This window comes from Equus asinus, unplaced genomic scaffold (assembly GCF_041296235.1).
Source record: "Equus asinus isolate D_3611 breed Donkey unplaced genomic scaffold, EquAss-T2T_v2 contig_800, whole genome shotgun sequence".
Lineage (NCBI taxonomy): Eukaryota > Metazoa > Chordata > Mammalia > Perissodactyla > Equidae > Equus > Equus asinus.
In genome coordinates, this window is record NW_027225517.1 from 21,335 (window position 1) to 40,472 (window position 19,138).

At 38.2% G+C, this 19,138-nt stretch overlaps 1 protein-coding gene and 1 pseudogene across 1 annotated transcript; both read left to right on the forward strand.

Moving 5' to 3' along the window:
- The first annotated feature begins 4,302 nt into the window (after nucleotides 1–4,302).
- Nucleotides 4,303–7,126, forward strand: LOC139044328 (olfactory receptor 5A1-like). The gene is made up of 2 exons (XM_070503765.1): nucleotides 4,303–4,344; nucleotides 6,161–7,126. The coding sequence occupies exons 1-2, from the start codon at nucleotides 4,303–4,305 to the stop codon at nucleotides 7,124–7,126; spliced, it is 1,008 nt and encodes a 335-aa protein (XP_070359866.1).
- An 8,805-nt stretch (nucleotides 7,127–15,931) lies between these two features.
- On the forward strand, nucleotides 15,932–18,914 carry LOC106829328 (olfactory receptor 5A1-like; annotated as a pseudogene).
- Nucleotides 18,915–19,138: the final 224 nt, after the last annotated feature.

Consider the following 19,138-nt stretch of genomic DNA (forward strand, 5'->3'; position numbering starts at 1 on the left):
TATATTCAGAATAGCACCTGGAACACAGAACACACTCAATAAATATATCATGCCTTGATTTTCAGGAAAATTCAATCATATTAGAAGCAAAGAAAAAGTTAATCAAATCTAGTAGTTTGGGGTTTTAGAAAAAAAGTGATAATTTGGATTAACCAATTCTTTCATAGAAATATTATTTGTAAAGGTGTTTCTGGTAATATGGTGGATGATATGTTCAAGGAAACCAATAATGCTAGATACAATCTAAAACACTTTATTTCATGGCTAAGCCAGTACTTTATCAGTACCTTGATAAAATAAATTTATCAAGGTACAGAAAAGAAAAGAAAAGCACACACCTCACAGGGTGGTGGGCTGAGACCAGTATTTTCCCAGGAGGGATCTTCTAATCGCTGGCATCCCCGGGCCTGAGTTTTAATGAGAAAAGTATGAAGGGTAGGAGAAAAAGACAATGTGTGAGAATGGCCCAGAGACAACATTCCTCCCCCATAATGCCACTTAAAGTAGGGACTCTCAAAGGGTGATATTCTCAAGGGAAAACTAGAAAAAAACTACACAAAATGAGAGTGATATGCTCACCTTTCTCAGCTTTAGTTTGAGAGAGAGAGAAAATGTAAAAAAGTCTTCCCTGGTTCTTTTTTTTTAAATTTATTTGAGATAAAATTGACTTATAACATTGTGAAGGTTTAAATTGTTGAACAGATTGATTTCATACATTTGATATTGCAATATGCTTACCATCCTAGCATTAGCTAACACCTCTACCACATTACACAAGTATGTTTCTTCTTTTGAGGTGGGAACAATCAAAGTCTAGCTTATACAGATTTTGAGATGTAATGATGTACATTTGAAAATTATATGTTAGAAGCCAATGTTACCTCAGTGAACAAAGATGTAGTCTCTTAGGAACTGTGAAGTTTATAACAGAGTATTGTTGTCTATAATCACTAGGCCGTGCATTGTATCTCTAGGATGTATTTGGTAGTTACAAGTTTGTACCCTTACAGAATGTATCTCCAATTCCCCCACCCCTAGTATCTGGTAACCACCATTCTATTTGCTTTTACAAGTTCAGCTCTTTTAAAATCCGCACATAAGTGATATCATACAGTTTTCTCTGACTGATCTCACTTAGGATAATGCCTTTATGTTCCTTCCATGTTCCTGCAAATGGCAGGGTTGCCTTCTTTCTCATGAATCAGTAATATTACATTGTGTGTGTGTGTGTGTGTGTGTGTGTGTGTGTGTAACATCTTCTTTATCCATTCATGCATTGACGGACACTTAGGGTGTTTGCATATCTTGGCTTTTCTGAATAATGCTGCAATAAACATGGGATATCTGTTGTTTATTTCATTTATATATACCCAGCAGTGCAATTGCTGGATCATAAGGTAGTTCTATTGCTATTTTTTTGAGGAAACTCCATATTTTATTCCACAGTGGCTGAACCAGTTTACATTCCCACAACAATGTGTGATGGTTCCCTTATCTCCACATCCTTGCCTACACTTGTTCTCTCTTGTCTTCTTGATGATAGCCATTCTAACAGGTGTGAGTTGATATCTCATCATGGTTTTGATTTGTATTTCCATGATGATTAATGATATTGAGCATCTTTATATGTTCCTTTTGGCTATTGAACGTCTTCTTTAGAAAAGATGTCAATTTAGTTCCACTGCTTATTTTTTTTTTAAAGATTTTATTTTTCCTTTTTCTCCCCAAAGCCCCCCGGTACATAGTTGTGTATTCTTCGTTGTGGGTTCCTCTAGCCGTGGCATGTGGGACTCCGCCTCAGCGTGGTCCGACGAGCAGCGCCATGTCCGCGCCCAGGATTCGAACCGACGAAACACTGGGCCGCCTGCAGCGGAGCGCTCGAACTTAACCACTCGGCCACGGGGCCAGCCCCACTGCTTATTTTTTAATCAGGTTGCTTGATATTTGTTACTGAGCTGAAAAATTTCTCTAAATGTATTAAATAATAACCTCATATCTGATATATGGATTGCAACTGTTTTCTCCCATTCTGTAGGTTGCCTTTCAGTTTTTCAGTTGTTTCTTTTGCTTTGTAGAAACTTTTCACTTTGATGTAGTCCCACTTGGTGATTTTTGCTTGTGTTGCTTGTCCTTTTGGTGTCAAATCCAAAAAATCATTGCAAGATCGATGTCAAGGAGCTTTTCCTATATTTCTTCTTCTAAGTGTTTTATGGTTTTAGGTCTGATGTTTAAATCTTTAATTCATTTCAAGTTAAGTTTTCTGAGTAGTGTAAGTAAGGGGTCTCCAGTCTTCTCTGCCTTTGTATGGGGTCATCTGCTCCACTCTTCTTCCTCCCTCTTGTGGCCAAATTCTTAAGATACTGTGTTTTTAGTTGTTACCATTTACCAGGTGGTACTGGAAACTTTTTTTTTGTTTTCCAGAAGGTGGCACTCCAGCTCATGTTTGTGATTTCTCCCTTGTCCACAAAACAGATCTGTTTTTTTGAGATGACTCAATTTACCAGATTTGCTGTCACAGGAATGTGCACAAAGAGCTAGTTGCAGAGTGTAGGGGGATATGGGTTTAACACTGGGTGGTTGGGGGTTCCAGTGGATCTGGAGGGGAGATCCTTTGCTGAGGTACCCCTTGAGGCTCATGGGTAGACTTCCTGCTGAAATTCTGAGCCCCTGTGCCCCTCTAATTCCCTTTGATATTAGTATCTTCTCTCTTACCTAATGTCAGTTCTCCCTCCACTCATGATCTATCCACCCCTGTAGTCGACATACCTCTAGAGAGAACCGGGTTCTCCAGCTGTGTCCAGCCCTGCTGGAGTAGCCTGGGCACTAACTCACTGCTGTTTTTCTCTGGCAGGACAGTTTGCCACTGCTGAGTAGTTCATCTTCTGCAGTGTTGCCTTGAAGCTGGTGGTGCCAGGAAATCTCCTTTGCCTATCTTTACTGTGACCAAACTCACACCTTTTTTCTGCTCCAGTAATGTGCTGGAATCACATCTCCAGAAGACTTGCCTTACACAAAATCTCTCTCATTCACAGTTGTCTGCCCAAGTGTGCACTCTCCAGGCTTACCTGACCATGGCCAAGGTTTGGGGCAGGTTTGTGGGCTCCTGCTGGCTCTCTAGCCCATACCAAAGTCTGTCTGCTTATTACTGGATGCACAGGTGGGTGAGATTCCTCCTGGATCCCTTTGCATTTGGTGCTGGTTACTACAACTTCCACACAGGCTCTTTTGTTCATGGTTGGATGTCCAATTCTTTATTACTAAAGCAGGACAATAATGGGGGACGTCTTTAGTCACTGTAATGCTGCTATCAGCCTTTGTCTTTATAATTTTTACTCTCATCCATCTAATTATGTAGATTGCAGCCTAAATATTATCACTATTGTGTTGTCAAAAAAACACCAAGTCAGGGGCTGGCCCTGTGGCCGAGTGGTTAAGTTCGCGCGCTCCGCTGCAGGCGGCCCAGTGTTTTGTTGGTTCGAATCCTGGGCGCAGACATGGCACTGCTCATCAAACCACGCTGAGGTGGTATCCCACATGCCACGGCTGGAAGGACCCACAACTAAGAATATACAACTATGTACTGGGGGGCTTTGGGGAGATAAAAGGAAAAAAAAAATCTTTCAAAAAAAAAAACAACACCAAGTCAAAATTTTTGTTTCAAGGGATTCTGGATTGATATTTTACCCCTGGAATCTGACAGAAGTGATATAAACCATTTCTGAAGAAACAAATTTTAAACACAAGCATCAATGATTCCTACAGATAAATTTTAAAGAAATATGAACTTAAGATAAAAAATTCACTAAGACTACTAATAAACAGGGCGCCTTTAGTAAGAGTCAGAAATATCCTTAAACCATGGAATCAGATTTGCAAATATATGTATTTAAATTATTAGATAATAACTTCAATAAGTATGTTGAATACATTTAAATAAAGGATGCTATGGAAAGTATGAAGGAACAACAAGAGACTATCAAAACTGACCATTTGGGAAGAACAAAATGGAAAATCTCAAGAGAAAAAAAATGCGATTGAAATTTGAAATTAATGAGTGAGTTAAATAGCCAATCAGCACAACTTACGATAGAATGAATTTATTGGAAGAAAGATTTGTAAAAATTAAACAGAACAGAGTAGAGCAATACAAATAATGAATGTTTCAGTGATGTAGCAGGTAGAGCAAGTAGATCCAATGGTGTACATCTAATTGGGGTTCCAGAGACATATAATAGAAATGTAGAGGCAATTTTCAGAGGAGTATCTGTGTTTAGTAGACAGCATATGAGGGTTATGGTTACCATGTTGAACGGATGGACATCAGAGGAAGCTGTGAATACATCTGTGAGTAGAAAGAGAAGAACAGTACATGCTGTAGCTGCTCAATAAATCATTTTGTTTTCATGATTATTGGTTAGGTTGATGATGAAGAATGCAATTTTCTGCTCTGTTCTCACAAAATTCTCCTTCCATTCAGTTTCCATGTGCACAGAATCACACCTAAGTCTGAGATGGTAAATGCATAGTTTGTCTGCTACCATTTCTCCTTCTGTACTGATGGCAGACATCTTGACTTTCTTTTCTAATTAATGTCTTCATTCCTTCAGATTTCTTCTCGAAACGGTGCCCCCAGAAGCAATGATTGATCTGATTTTGGGAAATGAACACTTTTACATTGTTTCTCAGGCTATACCTCATGCTTCCATGGTGATTTTCTCTTTCCATTCACTTTTGCAACTAGGAGGCTGGTAAATGGCTGGGAGGGAGGAAGACATTCTGGACGGCTAATGCTGTATTTATTTGTAGTTCATACACATAGCTTATTCCATTAATATCATAGCCTTTCTCCAGGGAAGTCTCCAAGACTTCTACCTTTACCCGTATATGGAAAATCTGGGCTACATTTAACATCTATTTTCTACCTTTCATGGCTCCCATGATTTTATTTCTAGTGTGGTTCATCTGAATAAAAAATGTGTTTGCATTGGGACATGTCCTAACGACCATCTAGAGAGAAGACAGCTATTTCATCTTGAAGAGGGCATACAGAGCCTAGTGCAAAAATATTGTTTTGCTTATTTACCATTTGGCCTGAAGACTTAGTTCTTGCCTTCCTTGAACTGGCTCCAAAGAGAAAAAGAGAAAGAACTTCCAGAAATCCTGCCTCTGTTTCTTAGTCCCCATGCCCATTGCCTAAGCGTTCTAACCCTTACATGAGTTCAAGTTACTCTACTTCATAGGAGAAGACTCGAACCTAGGAGTCAGTAATAAAATCGAGGATGATTGAGAATCCAACAAAACCATATGCAAGGTGTTAAGTGGTGGTAATTTGCTGTGTAAAGGTTCCAGAGTTTCCAACAGATTTTTAAAGTATCACTGACTCAAAGATGATCCAGAATCATTGCTCTAGACAGTTTAACTCATAAGTATCTCTGATTTGAGGTAATAAAAATCTGCACCGGCAAGGATGGGCATATAATGACCAGGCTTTTACAACCTGGTCTTGTCTAACTTCTCAGGAGACTTCATAGAGCCATTAAGTTTAAGTCACGTTGAGCTCCAAGCTATTTCTTGGTGCATGACTCTTCCTACCATCCCATTGCATTATTCTTATTTCTCTCCAGGCTCTGTGAAACCAGAAATGCAGTTATAGAATTGTCTACCCTCTCTGACTGCAGATTAATTGAATATTAGTTCCCAAAGGGATTTTAAAGAGTATCTATTTTACTAGCCTCAATTGACTATGAGGTCCAGCATGATTCAGGGGTTTTTTCAAGCACTGAATTAATTTCACAGGCGTGGCTGAACAGAATCATTCTGTTTTACCATATAGAGGGAGGACAGTATTTTCCTAATTTAATCTATTTCCACTTCTCATATATTTGTAAAACCTGAAATGGTAAAACATGAAATTAAGACATTTTAGGAGATAATGTACCAATGATGTTCATTACTGTCTTTTGCCCCAAAGAGAATGACTGTACTTATGAAAGAAAATTTTTCAGTTAAGTTTGGTGATTATACATGGAACAAAGAGATTAACCCAACATTGATGATTTAAGATGTATATCTAGTCAGCTGCATGACTGGAAAGAAATGAAGAGTATTTCTTTGTGTTTTTTGAGAATAAAACCATTTCCTTCTCTCATCGTTTTCTCAGCAGCTGTCACCAAGCAGGTCCATGGAAGGGGATAGAAATCGTACCTCTGTCAACATGTTTGCTCTCCTGGGACTCTCAGATGAAAAAGGTGTGCAGCCTATCCTCTTTCCAATCTTCCTAGGGATCTACCTTGTGACTCTCATCTGGAACATGGGTCTTATCATCCTAATCAGGATGGACTCCCACCTGCGCACACCTATGTACTTTTTTCTCAGTTTCCTGTCATTTATAGACATCTGCTATTCTTCTTCCACCAGCCCAAGGATGCTTTCAGACTTCTTAAAAGAAGAAAAAACGATTTCATTCATTGCTTGTGCCACCCAGTATTTTGTTGGGTGCTGGATGTGTCTGATGGAGTGCTGTCTCTTGGCTGCCATGGCCTATGACAGATATGTTGCTATTGGTAGGCCTCTGCAGTACTCAGCGGTCATGGCTCCTGGCCTCTGTCAGAAGATGATTGCTGGGGCCTATGGGAGTGGTTTCCTTAGTAGCTTAGCTGAAATAATCCCTTGCTTTCATCTCTACTACTGTGGGCCCAATATCATTCCAAATTTCTTCTGTGACATAACCCACATCATATCCTTGTCTTGCTCCAATCCCTTCATCAGTCAAATGATTCTTTTTCTCATAACTTTTTTTGTTGGATTTGGTTCTTTCCTTGTTATACTCTTATCCTATGGTTTCATTGCAGCTTCCATCCTGAAAATATCCTCTATCAAAGGTAGTGCCAAGGCCTTCAATACCTGTGCCTCTCACCTGTTAGTAGAAGCAATCTTCTATGGCACAGGCCTCTCGGTGTACATGCATCCTAGTTCTACCCACTCCAAGAAGCAGAACAAGGTGCTGTCAGTGTTCTGTGTTACCCTCATCCCCATGTTAAACCCTCTTATCTATAGTCTGAGGAACAAGGAGATCAAAGAGGCCTTCCAGAGGGTGATAAAGAGGACCACACATTTACTTCAGTAAGAACAATATTTGTGCAGGTGTTATTTTCCCTATAAGGAAAAGAGGGATAAGAATATGTAAATAACATTTTGTATGTCACAAGAATAGCTAAGTAGAGAGAAGATGTGACAACCTGGCTTCTGGGTTCCTGGTGCCATTATGTTTAGCTGCCACCACCAAGTGATCTGTCTGAGGCAGTGTCATCTGCATTGAACTGCATTTAAAAGGCTTATTTACATAACTAGGCTCAGGTAGATAAAATCTGATGTTTGGACAACAGAGGTTCTGATAGATATTATATGTAGATAAATGACAAGACCTAGGAAGTCATGCATGGTTCTTTCCTCTACAATTTTTAAAATGTCCTTTATTTATTTTTGGTTGTTAAGCACTTTTTATATTTAAATAGAAATAAAATTACTTATAAAATCACATATGTATAAGTTAACAATAATTTAAAAAAGAATACCTTATCATCTGAGTTCCAAACACAGAGCGAGAAAGTCAGTGTGAGAAAGAGGAACACAGAAAGAGATAGGTAGAAAGAGAAATAGAGAGAGAGACACACACACAGAGGGAAAAGAAAGAGAGAGTGAAAAAGTGAACAGAGAGAAGGGAAGGGGAAGGGAGGAGAGGAGACAAAAGAAGAGGAGAGGGGAAAAGATTGATCTGTCTTTATTCCACAATAACTTTGTTCCCTCCATCTTACTCCTTGAAACTCCTTATGAAGTGAGTTGTGAAAAACAGATGGGAGAAAGGAATAGTAGAAAGGAGGGGCACTTTTCAGGTTAAGAGTTGGGGAGATTCTCAGAGGCTAGAAAGAAGTCAAAGTCATCAATTTCTGGGCACAGGTGGCCTGAAGCATGCTCCATGGTAGCTTCCCAGGGACAGCGAAAGACTCAGAAACGAAGGCTGTCATGTTATGTCTAGGGACTCACAGTCTGAGTCCCAGAGATGTGAGCCCCCTAGGAATTCCAAGTCCTTAAGTATGATCAGCGAGCAGTAGAGACAGCCTGTATGAGGGTACCATGGAGACTCAAAGTCTAACCAAGAGAATTTAAAGAAAATTTTAAAAAGAGATATTTTTCAGACAAGAGTTTATAGACTAAGCTTCATACATACTACAGTAGTGTATACACAACATATTACACTTCACTAGTTACATTGCATAGATGTGATTTTTGTTCTATTATTATGTGCACTTGGCAAGTGGGAAATTATCCCCATTTTACAGATAGAACTTTTGGGTATATTGTGGTCTGCCTTGTTCTTCCCAGGGTAGCAAGAATCCATCTTGAAGCTCACTAAGTATCAGATGTGGAACATAAATTGTTTTTACTGATCAGAAACATGTCATTTATTGCTTTGCCATGGTGCCCAATTTCTATACCTTAGGTGTTATATATTTAAAACTATCTTACAAATCTGTTCGTTGAAAATATTCACAACACAGTTTTTATCAGAGTGAATACATAACTATTAACCAATTGGTAAGAGTTAAATCAAATAATTAACTCATTATCCCATCCATCCCTTTCTCCTTAGAAGTAAGATTAGCTGAAGTAGATCCAACATGAATGGGGACCTTTCTAAAACATCTCTGTATCCCTAGTAATGGCAGGGTAGATGAGCTCCATTAAAAAACCAAAAACCAAAACACTAAAACCAAAAGATCGTGGGAATGATCTTAAGTAGATATTTTTTTCTTTTGTGAGGAAGATTAGCCCTGAGCTAACATCTGCTGCCTATCCTCCTCTTTTTTGCCGAGGAAGACTGGCCCTGAACTAAATTCATGCCCATCTTCCCCTACTTTATACGTGGGATGCCTGCCACAGCATGGCTTGCCAAGTGGTGCATATGTCCACACCCGGGATCCGAACTGGCGAACCCCAGGCTGCCGAAGTGGAATGTGCGAACTTAACCGCTGCAAAACAGGGCCAGCCCCAGTAGATATTTTTAATGAAGAATTAGTAATGCAGCATAATATATTGGAAAGAACTCCAATTCAGAACACATAAATTTCACCTACTTTTTTTTTTTTTTTGGTGAAGATTAGCCCTGAGCTAACATCCTCCTCTAATCTTCCTCTTTTTCCCTGAGGAGGATTGGCCCTGAGCTAACATCTGTGTCCATCTTCCTCTACTTTATATGTGGGATGCCTGCCACAGCATGGCTTGATAAACTGTGTGTGTGTCTGCACCCAGGTTCTGGGTCTGCAAACCCCAGGCTGCCAAAGAGGAGCACATGAACTTAACCACTGCAGCACCATGCCAGCCCCTAAATTGCACCTACTTAAAGGGAAGGCATGCTGTTTACTTCACGCTCTGATAAGTGCTTCATAAGCATTGTATAATTTGATTTTATGAAGAACTGCTCCATCAAGTAGCTCATACTATAAGCCCCATTTTTAAGGTGATAATAGTGAGGTTTGAAGAGGTTAATTTGCTCAGGAACACACAGCAAGGATGTGGAAAGCTGGAATTCAACCCAATTAGCTGATACCAGTGCCCATGGTATTAACCTCAATGATCTGTGACTCTGTCATGAATTAGTTTCATTGTATTCCTTGTTGCTCCTATATCCTCACTTATGCATAGGAAATCATGCTGTGTCAGCCACCCAGGGCTGCTGTGATAATTGATTCAGGTCAGGGAGTTGAGAAAGTGTGCATATTTAAAATGGAATCAATTTGTGAACAGGGAAGTGTCCAAATATCTAATTTATTGTTTTTAAGCTGTATTGTTAGCCAGTTGTGTCATCTTTGGTAAATGTCTTAGCACCTCTGGCTTCAATCCTCACCTTGAAAATGATGGTATTAAACTAGGTGCTCTCTCGGTCCCTTCCAGCTCAAAGAAATCTAAGTTCATTAAAAGAAAAGCTATAATTACGAGGTCATAATAGGACCATGGGGAAGTGGGGAATTGACTCAGAAGGGACATGGCAAAGTGGGATGTGAAATTAGCAGGGAAATCATCTTGATGACAACCATGACACCAGAAGGCAGGTACCTGGAGAGTTTTCTCCCTATAATTGTCTTTTCTCCTCTCACTTCTGCCTTAATAATACATTTAAGAGGATCTCCAGTTGTGGGCATCTCTTTGGCTGTGAGTGGACAACCAATGTCATGGCCAAAAGCGCCCATCCTGGAGTGCAATAGGGCACACCTGAATAATTCTTTTGAAAAGAATAAGGAATTTCAACTTTGGCAAGAACTCTTGTTATCCTGAGGGATCTAGGTCAAGGTGAGAGGGCAAGATTTATAGAAAACAGTGGATTCTGTGTTATCCCAATATCCATGTGATTCTTCCAGTAAGACCAACATGGAGTAAGATTTATGGTCCTCATAAGTTTTATGAGGTTTATGTTATCTCTCATTCTTAACCTCTTCTCATATTTCTTTATCTAGCCTTTTTGTTCTGGTTAAGACTGTCAGTACTATGTTGAATGAGAGTGGTGAGAGTGAGCACCCTTGTCTTGTTCCTGATGTTAGAGGAAAAAGTTTGTTTTTCACATTGAGTATAACATTAGCTGTGGGTTTGTTTTTGATGGCATTTGTTATGTTAAGGTATTGTCTTTCTATTTCCAGTTTTTTGGGGTTTTAATCATGAAAGGATGTTGTATTTTATCCTATGCTTTTTCTGCATCTATGAGATGACCATGTGATTTTTATCTTTCATTCTAGTAATGTGGTGTGTCACATTTATTGATTTGTGCATGTTGAACTATCCTTCCATCCCATGGATAAATCCCAGTTGGTCATAGTATATAATCCTTTTCCTGTGTGGTTGAATTTGATTTGCTAATATTTCCTGACTATATTTGCATCTATATTTAGGATGGATATTGGCCTATAGTTTTTTTTTTTTTTTTTTCCTGTGGTGTCCTTATCTGGCTTTGGTGTCAGGGTGATATTGACCTCCTAAAATTCCATTAGAAGTATTCCTTCCTGTTTTTGAAAGTGTTTGAGAAGGATTGGCACTAATTATTCTGTAAATATTTGGTATAATTTGCCAGGGAAGATATCTGCTTCTGTGGGTTTCTGTGTTAGGAGGTTTTTGTTTACTGATTCAATCTCCTTATTTGTCTTTGTTCTATTCAAATTTTCTGTGTCTTCCTGATTCATTCTTGATAGCTTGTATATTTCTAGGAAGTTCTCCATTTCTTCTAGATTATTCAATTTGTTGGCATATGATTGTTCATAGTAGTTCCTTATAATCTTACGTATTTCTGCAGTATTGCTTGTAATGTCTCCTATTTCGTTTCTGATTTTGAGACTTTTGACTTTATTTCTTAGTCTAAGGATTTGTCAATTCTTTTTGTCATATGGAAAACTAGCTCTTAACTTCATTGATTGATTCTATTGTTTTTTTGGTATGTAACTTATTTACTTCCACTCTGACCTTTGTTATTTCCTTCCTTCTACTCACTTTGGGCTTAGTTTGTTCTTTTTTAGTCCCTGAGACATAACGTTAGGTTGTTATTAGAGATTCTTCTATATGCTTAATATATGCATTTATCACTATAAAATTCCCTCTCAGAAATGCTTTTGTAGCATCCCATTGGTTGTGGTGTATTATGTTTCCATTTCAGTTAGTTTCAAGATGTTTTTTGATTTCCTGTTTGATTTCTCATTTGACTCAATGGTTGTTCAGGAGTGTGTTGTTTAGTTTACACATATGTATACATTTTGCAGCTTTCTTCTTCTTTATTTCTAGTTTCATATCAATGTTGTCAGAAGAGATACTTGGTATGATTTCAATCTTAAACTTTGTAAGACATGTTTTGTGTTCTATCATATGATGTATTCTGGAAATATTCTGTGTGAACTTGAGGAGTGCATGTATTCTGCTGCTATTGGATGGAATGTTCTATAAATGTCTTAGGTCCATTTCATCTAATGTGTGTTTTAAGTCCAACATTTCCTTTGTTGATTTTCTGTCTGGATGAACTACCCATTGCTAAAAGATGGGTATTAAAATCCCTATAATTATTGTATGGTGTCTAAATCTCTTTTCAGGTCTGTTCATATTTGATTAATATACTTTATTGCTCTGATTTTGAATGCATATATATTTACATTTATCATCTTGATGACTTGACCTCTGTATTGTTATATAGTGATCTTTTTTGTCCTTGTTTCTGTGTTTGGCTTAAAGTGTTTTTGTCTGATATGAATGTAGCTATTTCTGCTTCATTTTGCTTTCTCCTTGCATAAAGTGTCTTTTCCATCCCTTCACTGTGAGCCTATGTGTGTCTTAAAGCTGTAGTGAGTCTCTTGTAGGCAGCATATAGTTGGGTCTTGCTTTTTAATCCATCCAGCACTCTGCCTGTTGATTGGTGAATTCAATCCATTTACATTTGGAGTGATTATTGATATTTGAGGACTTACTAATGCAATCTTATTCATAGTTTTCTGGTTGGTTTTTATTTTAGTTGTTTCTTTTCCCCTCTGTTTCTGTGTACCATAGTACATTGGTGATTTTCTTGGGTCGTATGCTCTATTTTCTCTTTCTTTGTGTTTTGTGAATCTAATCCAAGTTTTTGCTTTGTGCTTATCATAAGTCTTATATTTAAACATCTCATAGGGAGGGCAGTCCATTTTTAGCTTATAGTAACTTAACTTAGTCTACAAAAGCCGTACCTGTCTATTCTCCCCTTTTATGTTGTGTATGCCATTATTTCTTTTCACATGTATTGTTTAACAAATCATAGTAGCTACAATTATTTTAACACTCTTCACTTTTAACATTTTAAAGTATAGTTAAGTGGTTTACACACCACCCAAGTACAGAATAAGAATCTTTTTAAGCCTGATAGTGTATTTCCCTTTATTGCTGTGTTGTATACTTTCAGATGTTTTAATGTCACTGACTAATGTCTTTTCGTTTCAGCTGAAAAAACTTCTTACAGCATTTTTTCCAAGGCAGGTCTAGTGGTGATGAACAGCCTCAGCTTTTGTGTTTCTAGGAAAGTCTTTAGTCATACTCGTATCTGAAGTGTAACTTTGTGGGATAGAGTATTCTTGGCTTTCAGTTTTTCTTTCAGTACTGACTGTGTCATTCTACTCTCTCCTGACCTGTAGGATGTGTGCTTGAAAACTGCTGATAGCTTAGTGAAGATTCATATTTAGGTTATAATCTCTCTCTCCTTTTTTTTTTAAGGATTCTCTCTTTATCTTTGATTTTTGATAGCATTATTATAATGTGTCTTGGAGAAGCTCTTTTTTCATGAGATAATGGAGTTATCTGTTAGCTTTCTGAACTTAGATGTTTAAATCTCTCCCAGGTTTTGGAAGTTCTCAGGATTATTTATTTAAATAAAATTTTTGCCACCTTCTCTGTCTTTTCTAATTTTTAACGTCTATTATTCTAATTTGGTTTTGATGGAATCCCATAGATTACGTAGGCTTTCTTTGTTATTTCTCATTCTTTTTTCTTTGCTCAGCACTGACTGGGTTATTTCAAACTCCCTGTCCTGTAGCTCACTTTTTCATTTTTCATCTGCTCTACTCTACTGCAGATGCTCTCTATTGCATTTTTCATTTCATTCATTGAACGCCTCAGATCCTGAATTCCTGTTTGGTTCCTTTTTATAATTTTTATCTCTTTGGTGAATATCTCATTTTGCTCATTTTTCCTCCCTTATGTCATTCAATTGTTTTTCCGAGTTTTCTTGTGGTTGTTTTAAACAGCTGTTTTAAAAATCTTTATCAGCCAGGTTGCAAAATTCTGTGCCTTTCAGCTTTGTACTTTGAGAATTATTGTTCTCTTTAGGTGATGGCATATTTTCTTGATAATTCATGTTTCTTGTAGGTTTGTATTGCTGCTTTAGTATTTGAAGTAGCAGACATCTCCTTAAATCTTTACTAATTGCCTCAGATGGGGTATGCCATCTTTTGTGATTTTATAGGTGAGTTTTCCTCTGCCTTTGTATGGGTACACATGTTCCACTCTTCTCGTTCCCTCTTGTTGTAGAATTCTTAAGCTATTGTATTTTCTCTGGTTCTTACCACCTAACCAGTCTCACTATTGGAAACCTCTATTTAGTTTTCCAGAATGTGGCTCTAGAGCTCCTGTTTGTGGTTTCTCCCTTGCCCAGAGACCCTGATCTCTCTTTCTGAGAGAACTCAGTTTACGAGATTTGCTCTCACTGCTGCTCTCAAGAATATGCACAAGAAGCTAGTGGCAGGGTGGGGAGAGGTGTGGGTTTAAGACTGGGAGGCTGGGGTTTCTCGTGCATCTGGTCAGGAGATCTTCTGTTGTGGTACTCTTAGTGGCTCCTTGGTGGACTTCCTGCTGAAATAGGGAACTATACTTCATTAATACCTTTGATATATGTTTTTTTGATCCCTTTCCTGATCTCCTCTCTCTCTCCAGTCATGGATTACTTGTTCAGTAGTCTAGGTACTTCTAGGGATAAAGAGGTTTCTGAATGCATCTAGCACAACTGTGGTATCCTGGGTACTCAGTGACTGTTCTTTTTCCCCTGCAGGAGAGTTTGCCACGACGAATTGTTTAACTTCTGCAGTGTTGCCTTGGGAAAGGTGGTGCTGAGAAATCTCCTTTCACTGTCTTCACTGTAAACAAATTCGTATTTTTCTTCAGCTCCAATTGTGTGCTGGAATCCTCTCTCAGGAAGTGCGACCTTCTGCAAAGTCTCTCTCATTCATGGGTGGCTGCTCAAATCATCTCTAGCCTTTGCTCAACCCTGACCAAGATGGGTTGGGGCAGGCTCACACTGATCCTGCTGGCTTTGTAGCCCATACTGAAGTCTGTTTGCCTGTTACTGGTTCACAGGTGGGCAGATTCCTCCTGGTCTCTTGGCATTTGGTGCTGGATACTACAACTCCCACAAAGGTACTTTTGTTTGTGGATGACTTCTAATTCATTGTTACTAAAGCAGGAGAAAAAGGAGGAATGTCTTTTCAGTGCTAAGATGCTGATATCACTCCTTTCCCTGATAATTTTTAATCTTATCTATCTACTTATATAGATATGCAGTCTATTTGATGTGAATATTATAACATCAAAAAACATCAAGTCAAAATTTTTGTTTAAAGGAATTCTGGCTTGGTGTTGTCCCTAAGGTATCTGACAGAAGTAATGTAAATCATTTCTGAGGGAACACATTTTAAACTGAAGCATCAATGTTTCCCACAGATAAATTTTAAGGGAACATTGTTTAAGATAAAAAAAATTACTCATCACGCAATTAAACAAGGCACTTGAGCAAGAGTAAGAAACAATATCAAACTATGGAGTGCAATTTGGAAAACTATGTATTTATATTATTAGCTAATAATTATTTCAATAAGTACGTTTTAAAAGTTTAAATAAAGGATATTATTGAAAGTAAGATAAAACAATTTGAGACTTTCCAAGCTGACCATGTGGATAAAGAACAATGTGAAACCTTTAGAGAGAAAACAAAATGTTATGATTGAAATTTGAAATTCAATGGAGGAGTTAAACAACCCACAAGCACAATTTATGAGAGAACTAATTTACTGGAATAGAGATCTTTAAAAATTAAACAGAGCACAGTAGAGGAATCCAAACAATGGATGTTTCAGTGATGTGGAAAGTAGAGCAAGAAGATTCAAGATACAGCTAACTGGGGTTCCAGAGGCATATAATAGAAATATTAATAGAAATATAGAGACAATGTTAAGAGTATTAGCTTTGTTTAGTAGGAGCACACGAGACTTAGGCTACCATATTGATTGAATGAACATTAGAGGAAGCTGTGAATGTCTCCGTGATTGCAAGAAGAACAGTATATATTTCAGTTGCTCAATAAATCTTTTTGTTGTCATGATTATTGGTCATGATCATGATGGTAACGATAATGAAGAATGTGATTGTCTCCTCTGTTCTCGCAAAATTCTCTCCCCATTCAGTCTTACTGTGGACATAACCACATCTAAGTCTGGGATGAATTACACATATCTGTCTGTTACCATTTCTCCTTCCGTATTGACTACTAATCTTAAATTTCTTCTCTAATTAATAACTTCATTCCTTCAGAATTATTTTCAAAACAGTGCATAAATCAACTGTTTTCAAAACATGTTCAAGGGACTATGAAGCAATGATTGTTCTGATTTGGGGGAATGAAACTGTCCACCTTACTTCTCAGGCTATAGTCTTATGCTTCTATGGGTATTTTCTCTTTTCATTCATTTTTGGAATTAGGAGGCTGAGAAATAGTTGGGGAAAAGAAAGACACTCTGGGTAGCTAATACTGACAAATATTTGTAGTTCACAAACGCAGTTTATTCCATTAATGTCACAGCCTACTTCCAGGGAAATCTCCAAGACTTCTACTTTTAACCATATACAACTCTTAGGCTGTATTTGGCATCTATTTTCTACCTTTCACAGCTTTCTATTATTTTCTTTCTAGTTTGAGTTCATCTAAATAAAAATGTGTTTGTGTTGGTAGTTGTTCTATGACCATCTGGAGAGATGACAACTATAGCATCTTGAAGAGGGTATTCAGAACCTAAGGGAAAAACATTATTTTGGTTATTTACCATTTGGCCTGAGGACTTACTGCTTACTTTCCCTGGACTGGCTTCAAAGAGAAAAGGAGGAAGAACTTCCAGAAATCCTGCCTCAGTTTCCTAATCCCCATATCCACTGCCTAAGCATCCTAACCTTTACATGAGTTAAAGTCAGTTTATTTTGTAGAAGTCTTTAACCTAGGAACCATGAATAGAATGGAGGGTGACTGAGAATCTAACAAAACCATGTGCAAAGGCGGTAAGTAGCTGCAGTTTGCTTGGTAGATGGTCCAGAATTTCCAAAAGAGTTTCAAAAGTATCACTGACTCAAAGAAGATCAGAAATCACTGTCCTAGATAATTTAACTCATAAGTATTTCTATACTGAGGAAAGAAAAAATACACCTCTGAGGAAAGGAGCATAATGGCTCTTTCAATCTTTCTTACCTAATTTCTCAGTATCTTTCTTAGCATCGTTAATAAGAGTAAGTCACATCCATTTCCAAGCTGCTTCTTGGTGTGTGACTCGTCCCACCATCCCATTGCATTATTCTTATATCTTTCAAGGCTGTATGAATGCAGAAAGACAGCTATAGAAATGTCCACACTCCCTGACTACAGATTAATCGAACATTAGTTCTCAAGGAGATTTTAAAGAGCATGTATTTCATCATCCTTATTTGACATATGAGGCTCACAGGATTCAGTGGCTTCTTCAATCACCGAATAAATGTCAGAGCCATGCCTTGGCAGAATCGTTCTGTTTCACCATATAGAGAGATGACAGTGTTTTTCTAGTTTACTATATGTCTAAGTCTCCTATTTTTTTTGAGGAAGATTAGCCCTGAGCTAACTACTGCCAATCCTCCTTTTTTTGCTGAGGAAGACTGGCCCTGAGCTAACATCCATGCCTATCTTCCTCCACTTTATACGTGGGATGCCTACCACCGCATGGCTTTTGCCAAACGCTGCCGTGTCCACACCTGGGATCTGAACCGGCGAACCCTGGGCCGCTGAAGATGAATGTGCGAACTTAACCACTGCACCACCGGGCTGACCCCTCCTATATTTTTAAAATCTGGAACAGAAAAACATGAAATCAAGACATTTTAATAGATAATGTACTAATGGTGCCTGTTTACTGTCTTTTGTCCCCAAAGAGAATGACAATATTTAACTAAGAGAAGTTTTTAGTTAAGTTTCATGATTATACATGAAACACAGATTAACTTGACATTCATGATTGAAGATGTATACACAGTCAGTAGCATCACTGGAAAAAAATAGTGTCTTCTTTTGTTTTTTGAGAATGAAAACATTTCCTTCTCTCATCGTTTTCTCAGCAGCTGTCACCGAGCAGGTCCATGAAAGAGGATAGAAATCATACTTCTGTGGCCATGTTTGTTCTCCTGGGACTGTCAGATGAAAAAGAGCTGCAACTTGTCCTCTTTCCAATCTTCCTAGGGATCTACCTTGTGACTCTCATCTGGAACATGGGTCTTATCATCCTAATCAGGATGGACTCCCACCTGCACACACCTATGTACTTTTTTCTCAGTTTCCTGTCATTTATAGACATCTGCTATTCTTCTTCCATCAGCCCAAGGATGCTTTCAGACTTCTTAAAAGATGAAAAAACAATTTCGTTCATTGCTTGTGCCACCCAGTATTTTGTTGGGTGCTGGATGGCTCAGGCTGAGTGCTGCCTGTTGGCCATAATGGCCTATGACAGATATGTTGCTATTGGTAGGCCTCTGCAGTACCCAGCCATCATGGATCCTGACTTCTGTCAGAAGATGGTTGCTGGGACCTATGGGAGTGGTTTCCTTGGTAGCTTAATTCAGTTTCTTGCTTTCATCTCTACTTTTTTGGGCCCAATATCATTCCAAATTTCTTCTGTGACATAACCCAGATTATTTCCTTGTCTTGCTCCAATCCCTTCATGAGCCAAATGATTCTTTTTCTGGAATCTATTTTTGTTGGATTCAGTTCCTTCCTTGTCATCCTCTTATCCTATGGTTTTATTGCAACTTCCATCCTGAAAATATCCTCCATAAAAGGTAGTGCCAAGGCCTTCAATACCTGTTCCTCCCACCTGGCTGTTGTGACAATCTTCTATGGCATGGGGTTCTCTGTGTACCTGCATCCCAGCTCTAGCTACTCCACAAAGCAGAACAAGGTTCTGTCAGTATTCTATGTTATCCTCATCCCAATGTTAAACCCTCTTATCTATAGTCTGAGGAACAAGGAGATCAAAGAGGCCTTGATGAGGGTAGTAAAGAAGGCAACATATTTATCTCAGTAAGAATAATATTTGAGCAAATATTATTTCCTCCATAAGGAAGACAAGGGTAAAAATATGCAAGTGACCTTTTATAGGTTACAAGAAAGCTAGGTAGAGAGAAGAAGTAAAAACTTGGCTTCTCGTGTCTTGATGCCATTATGTTTAGCTGCCACCGCCAAGTGATCTGCCTAATGCAGTGTCAGCAACATTGAATTCAGTTTAAAAGGTCTTTTTCCAAGATTAGA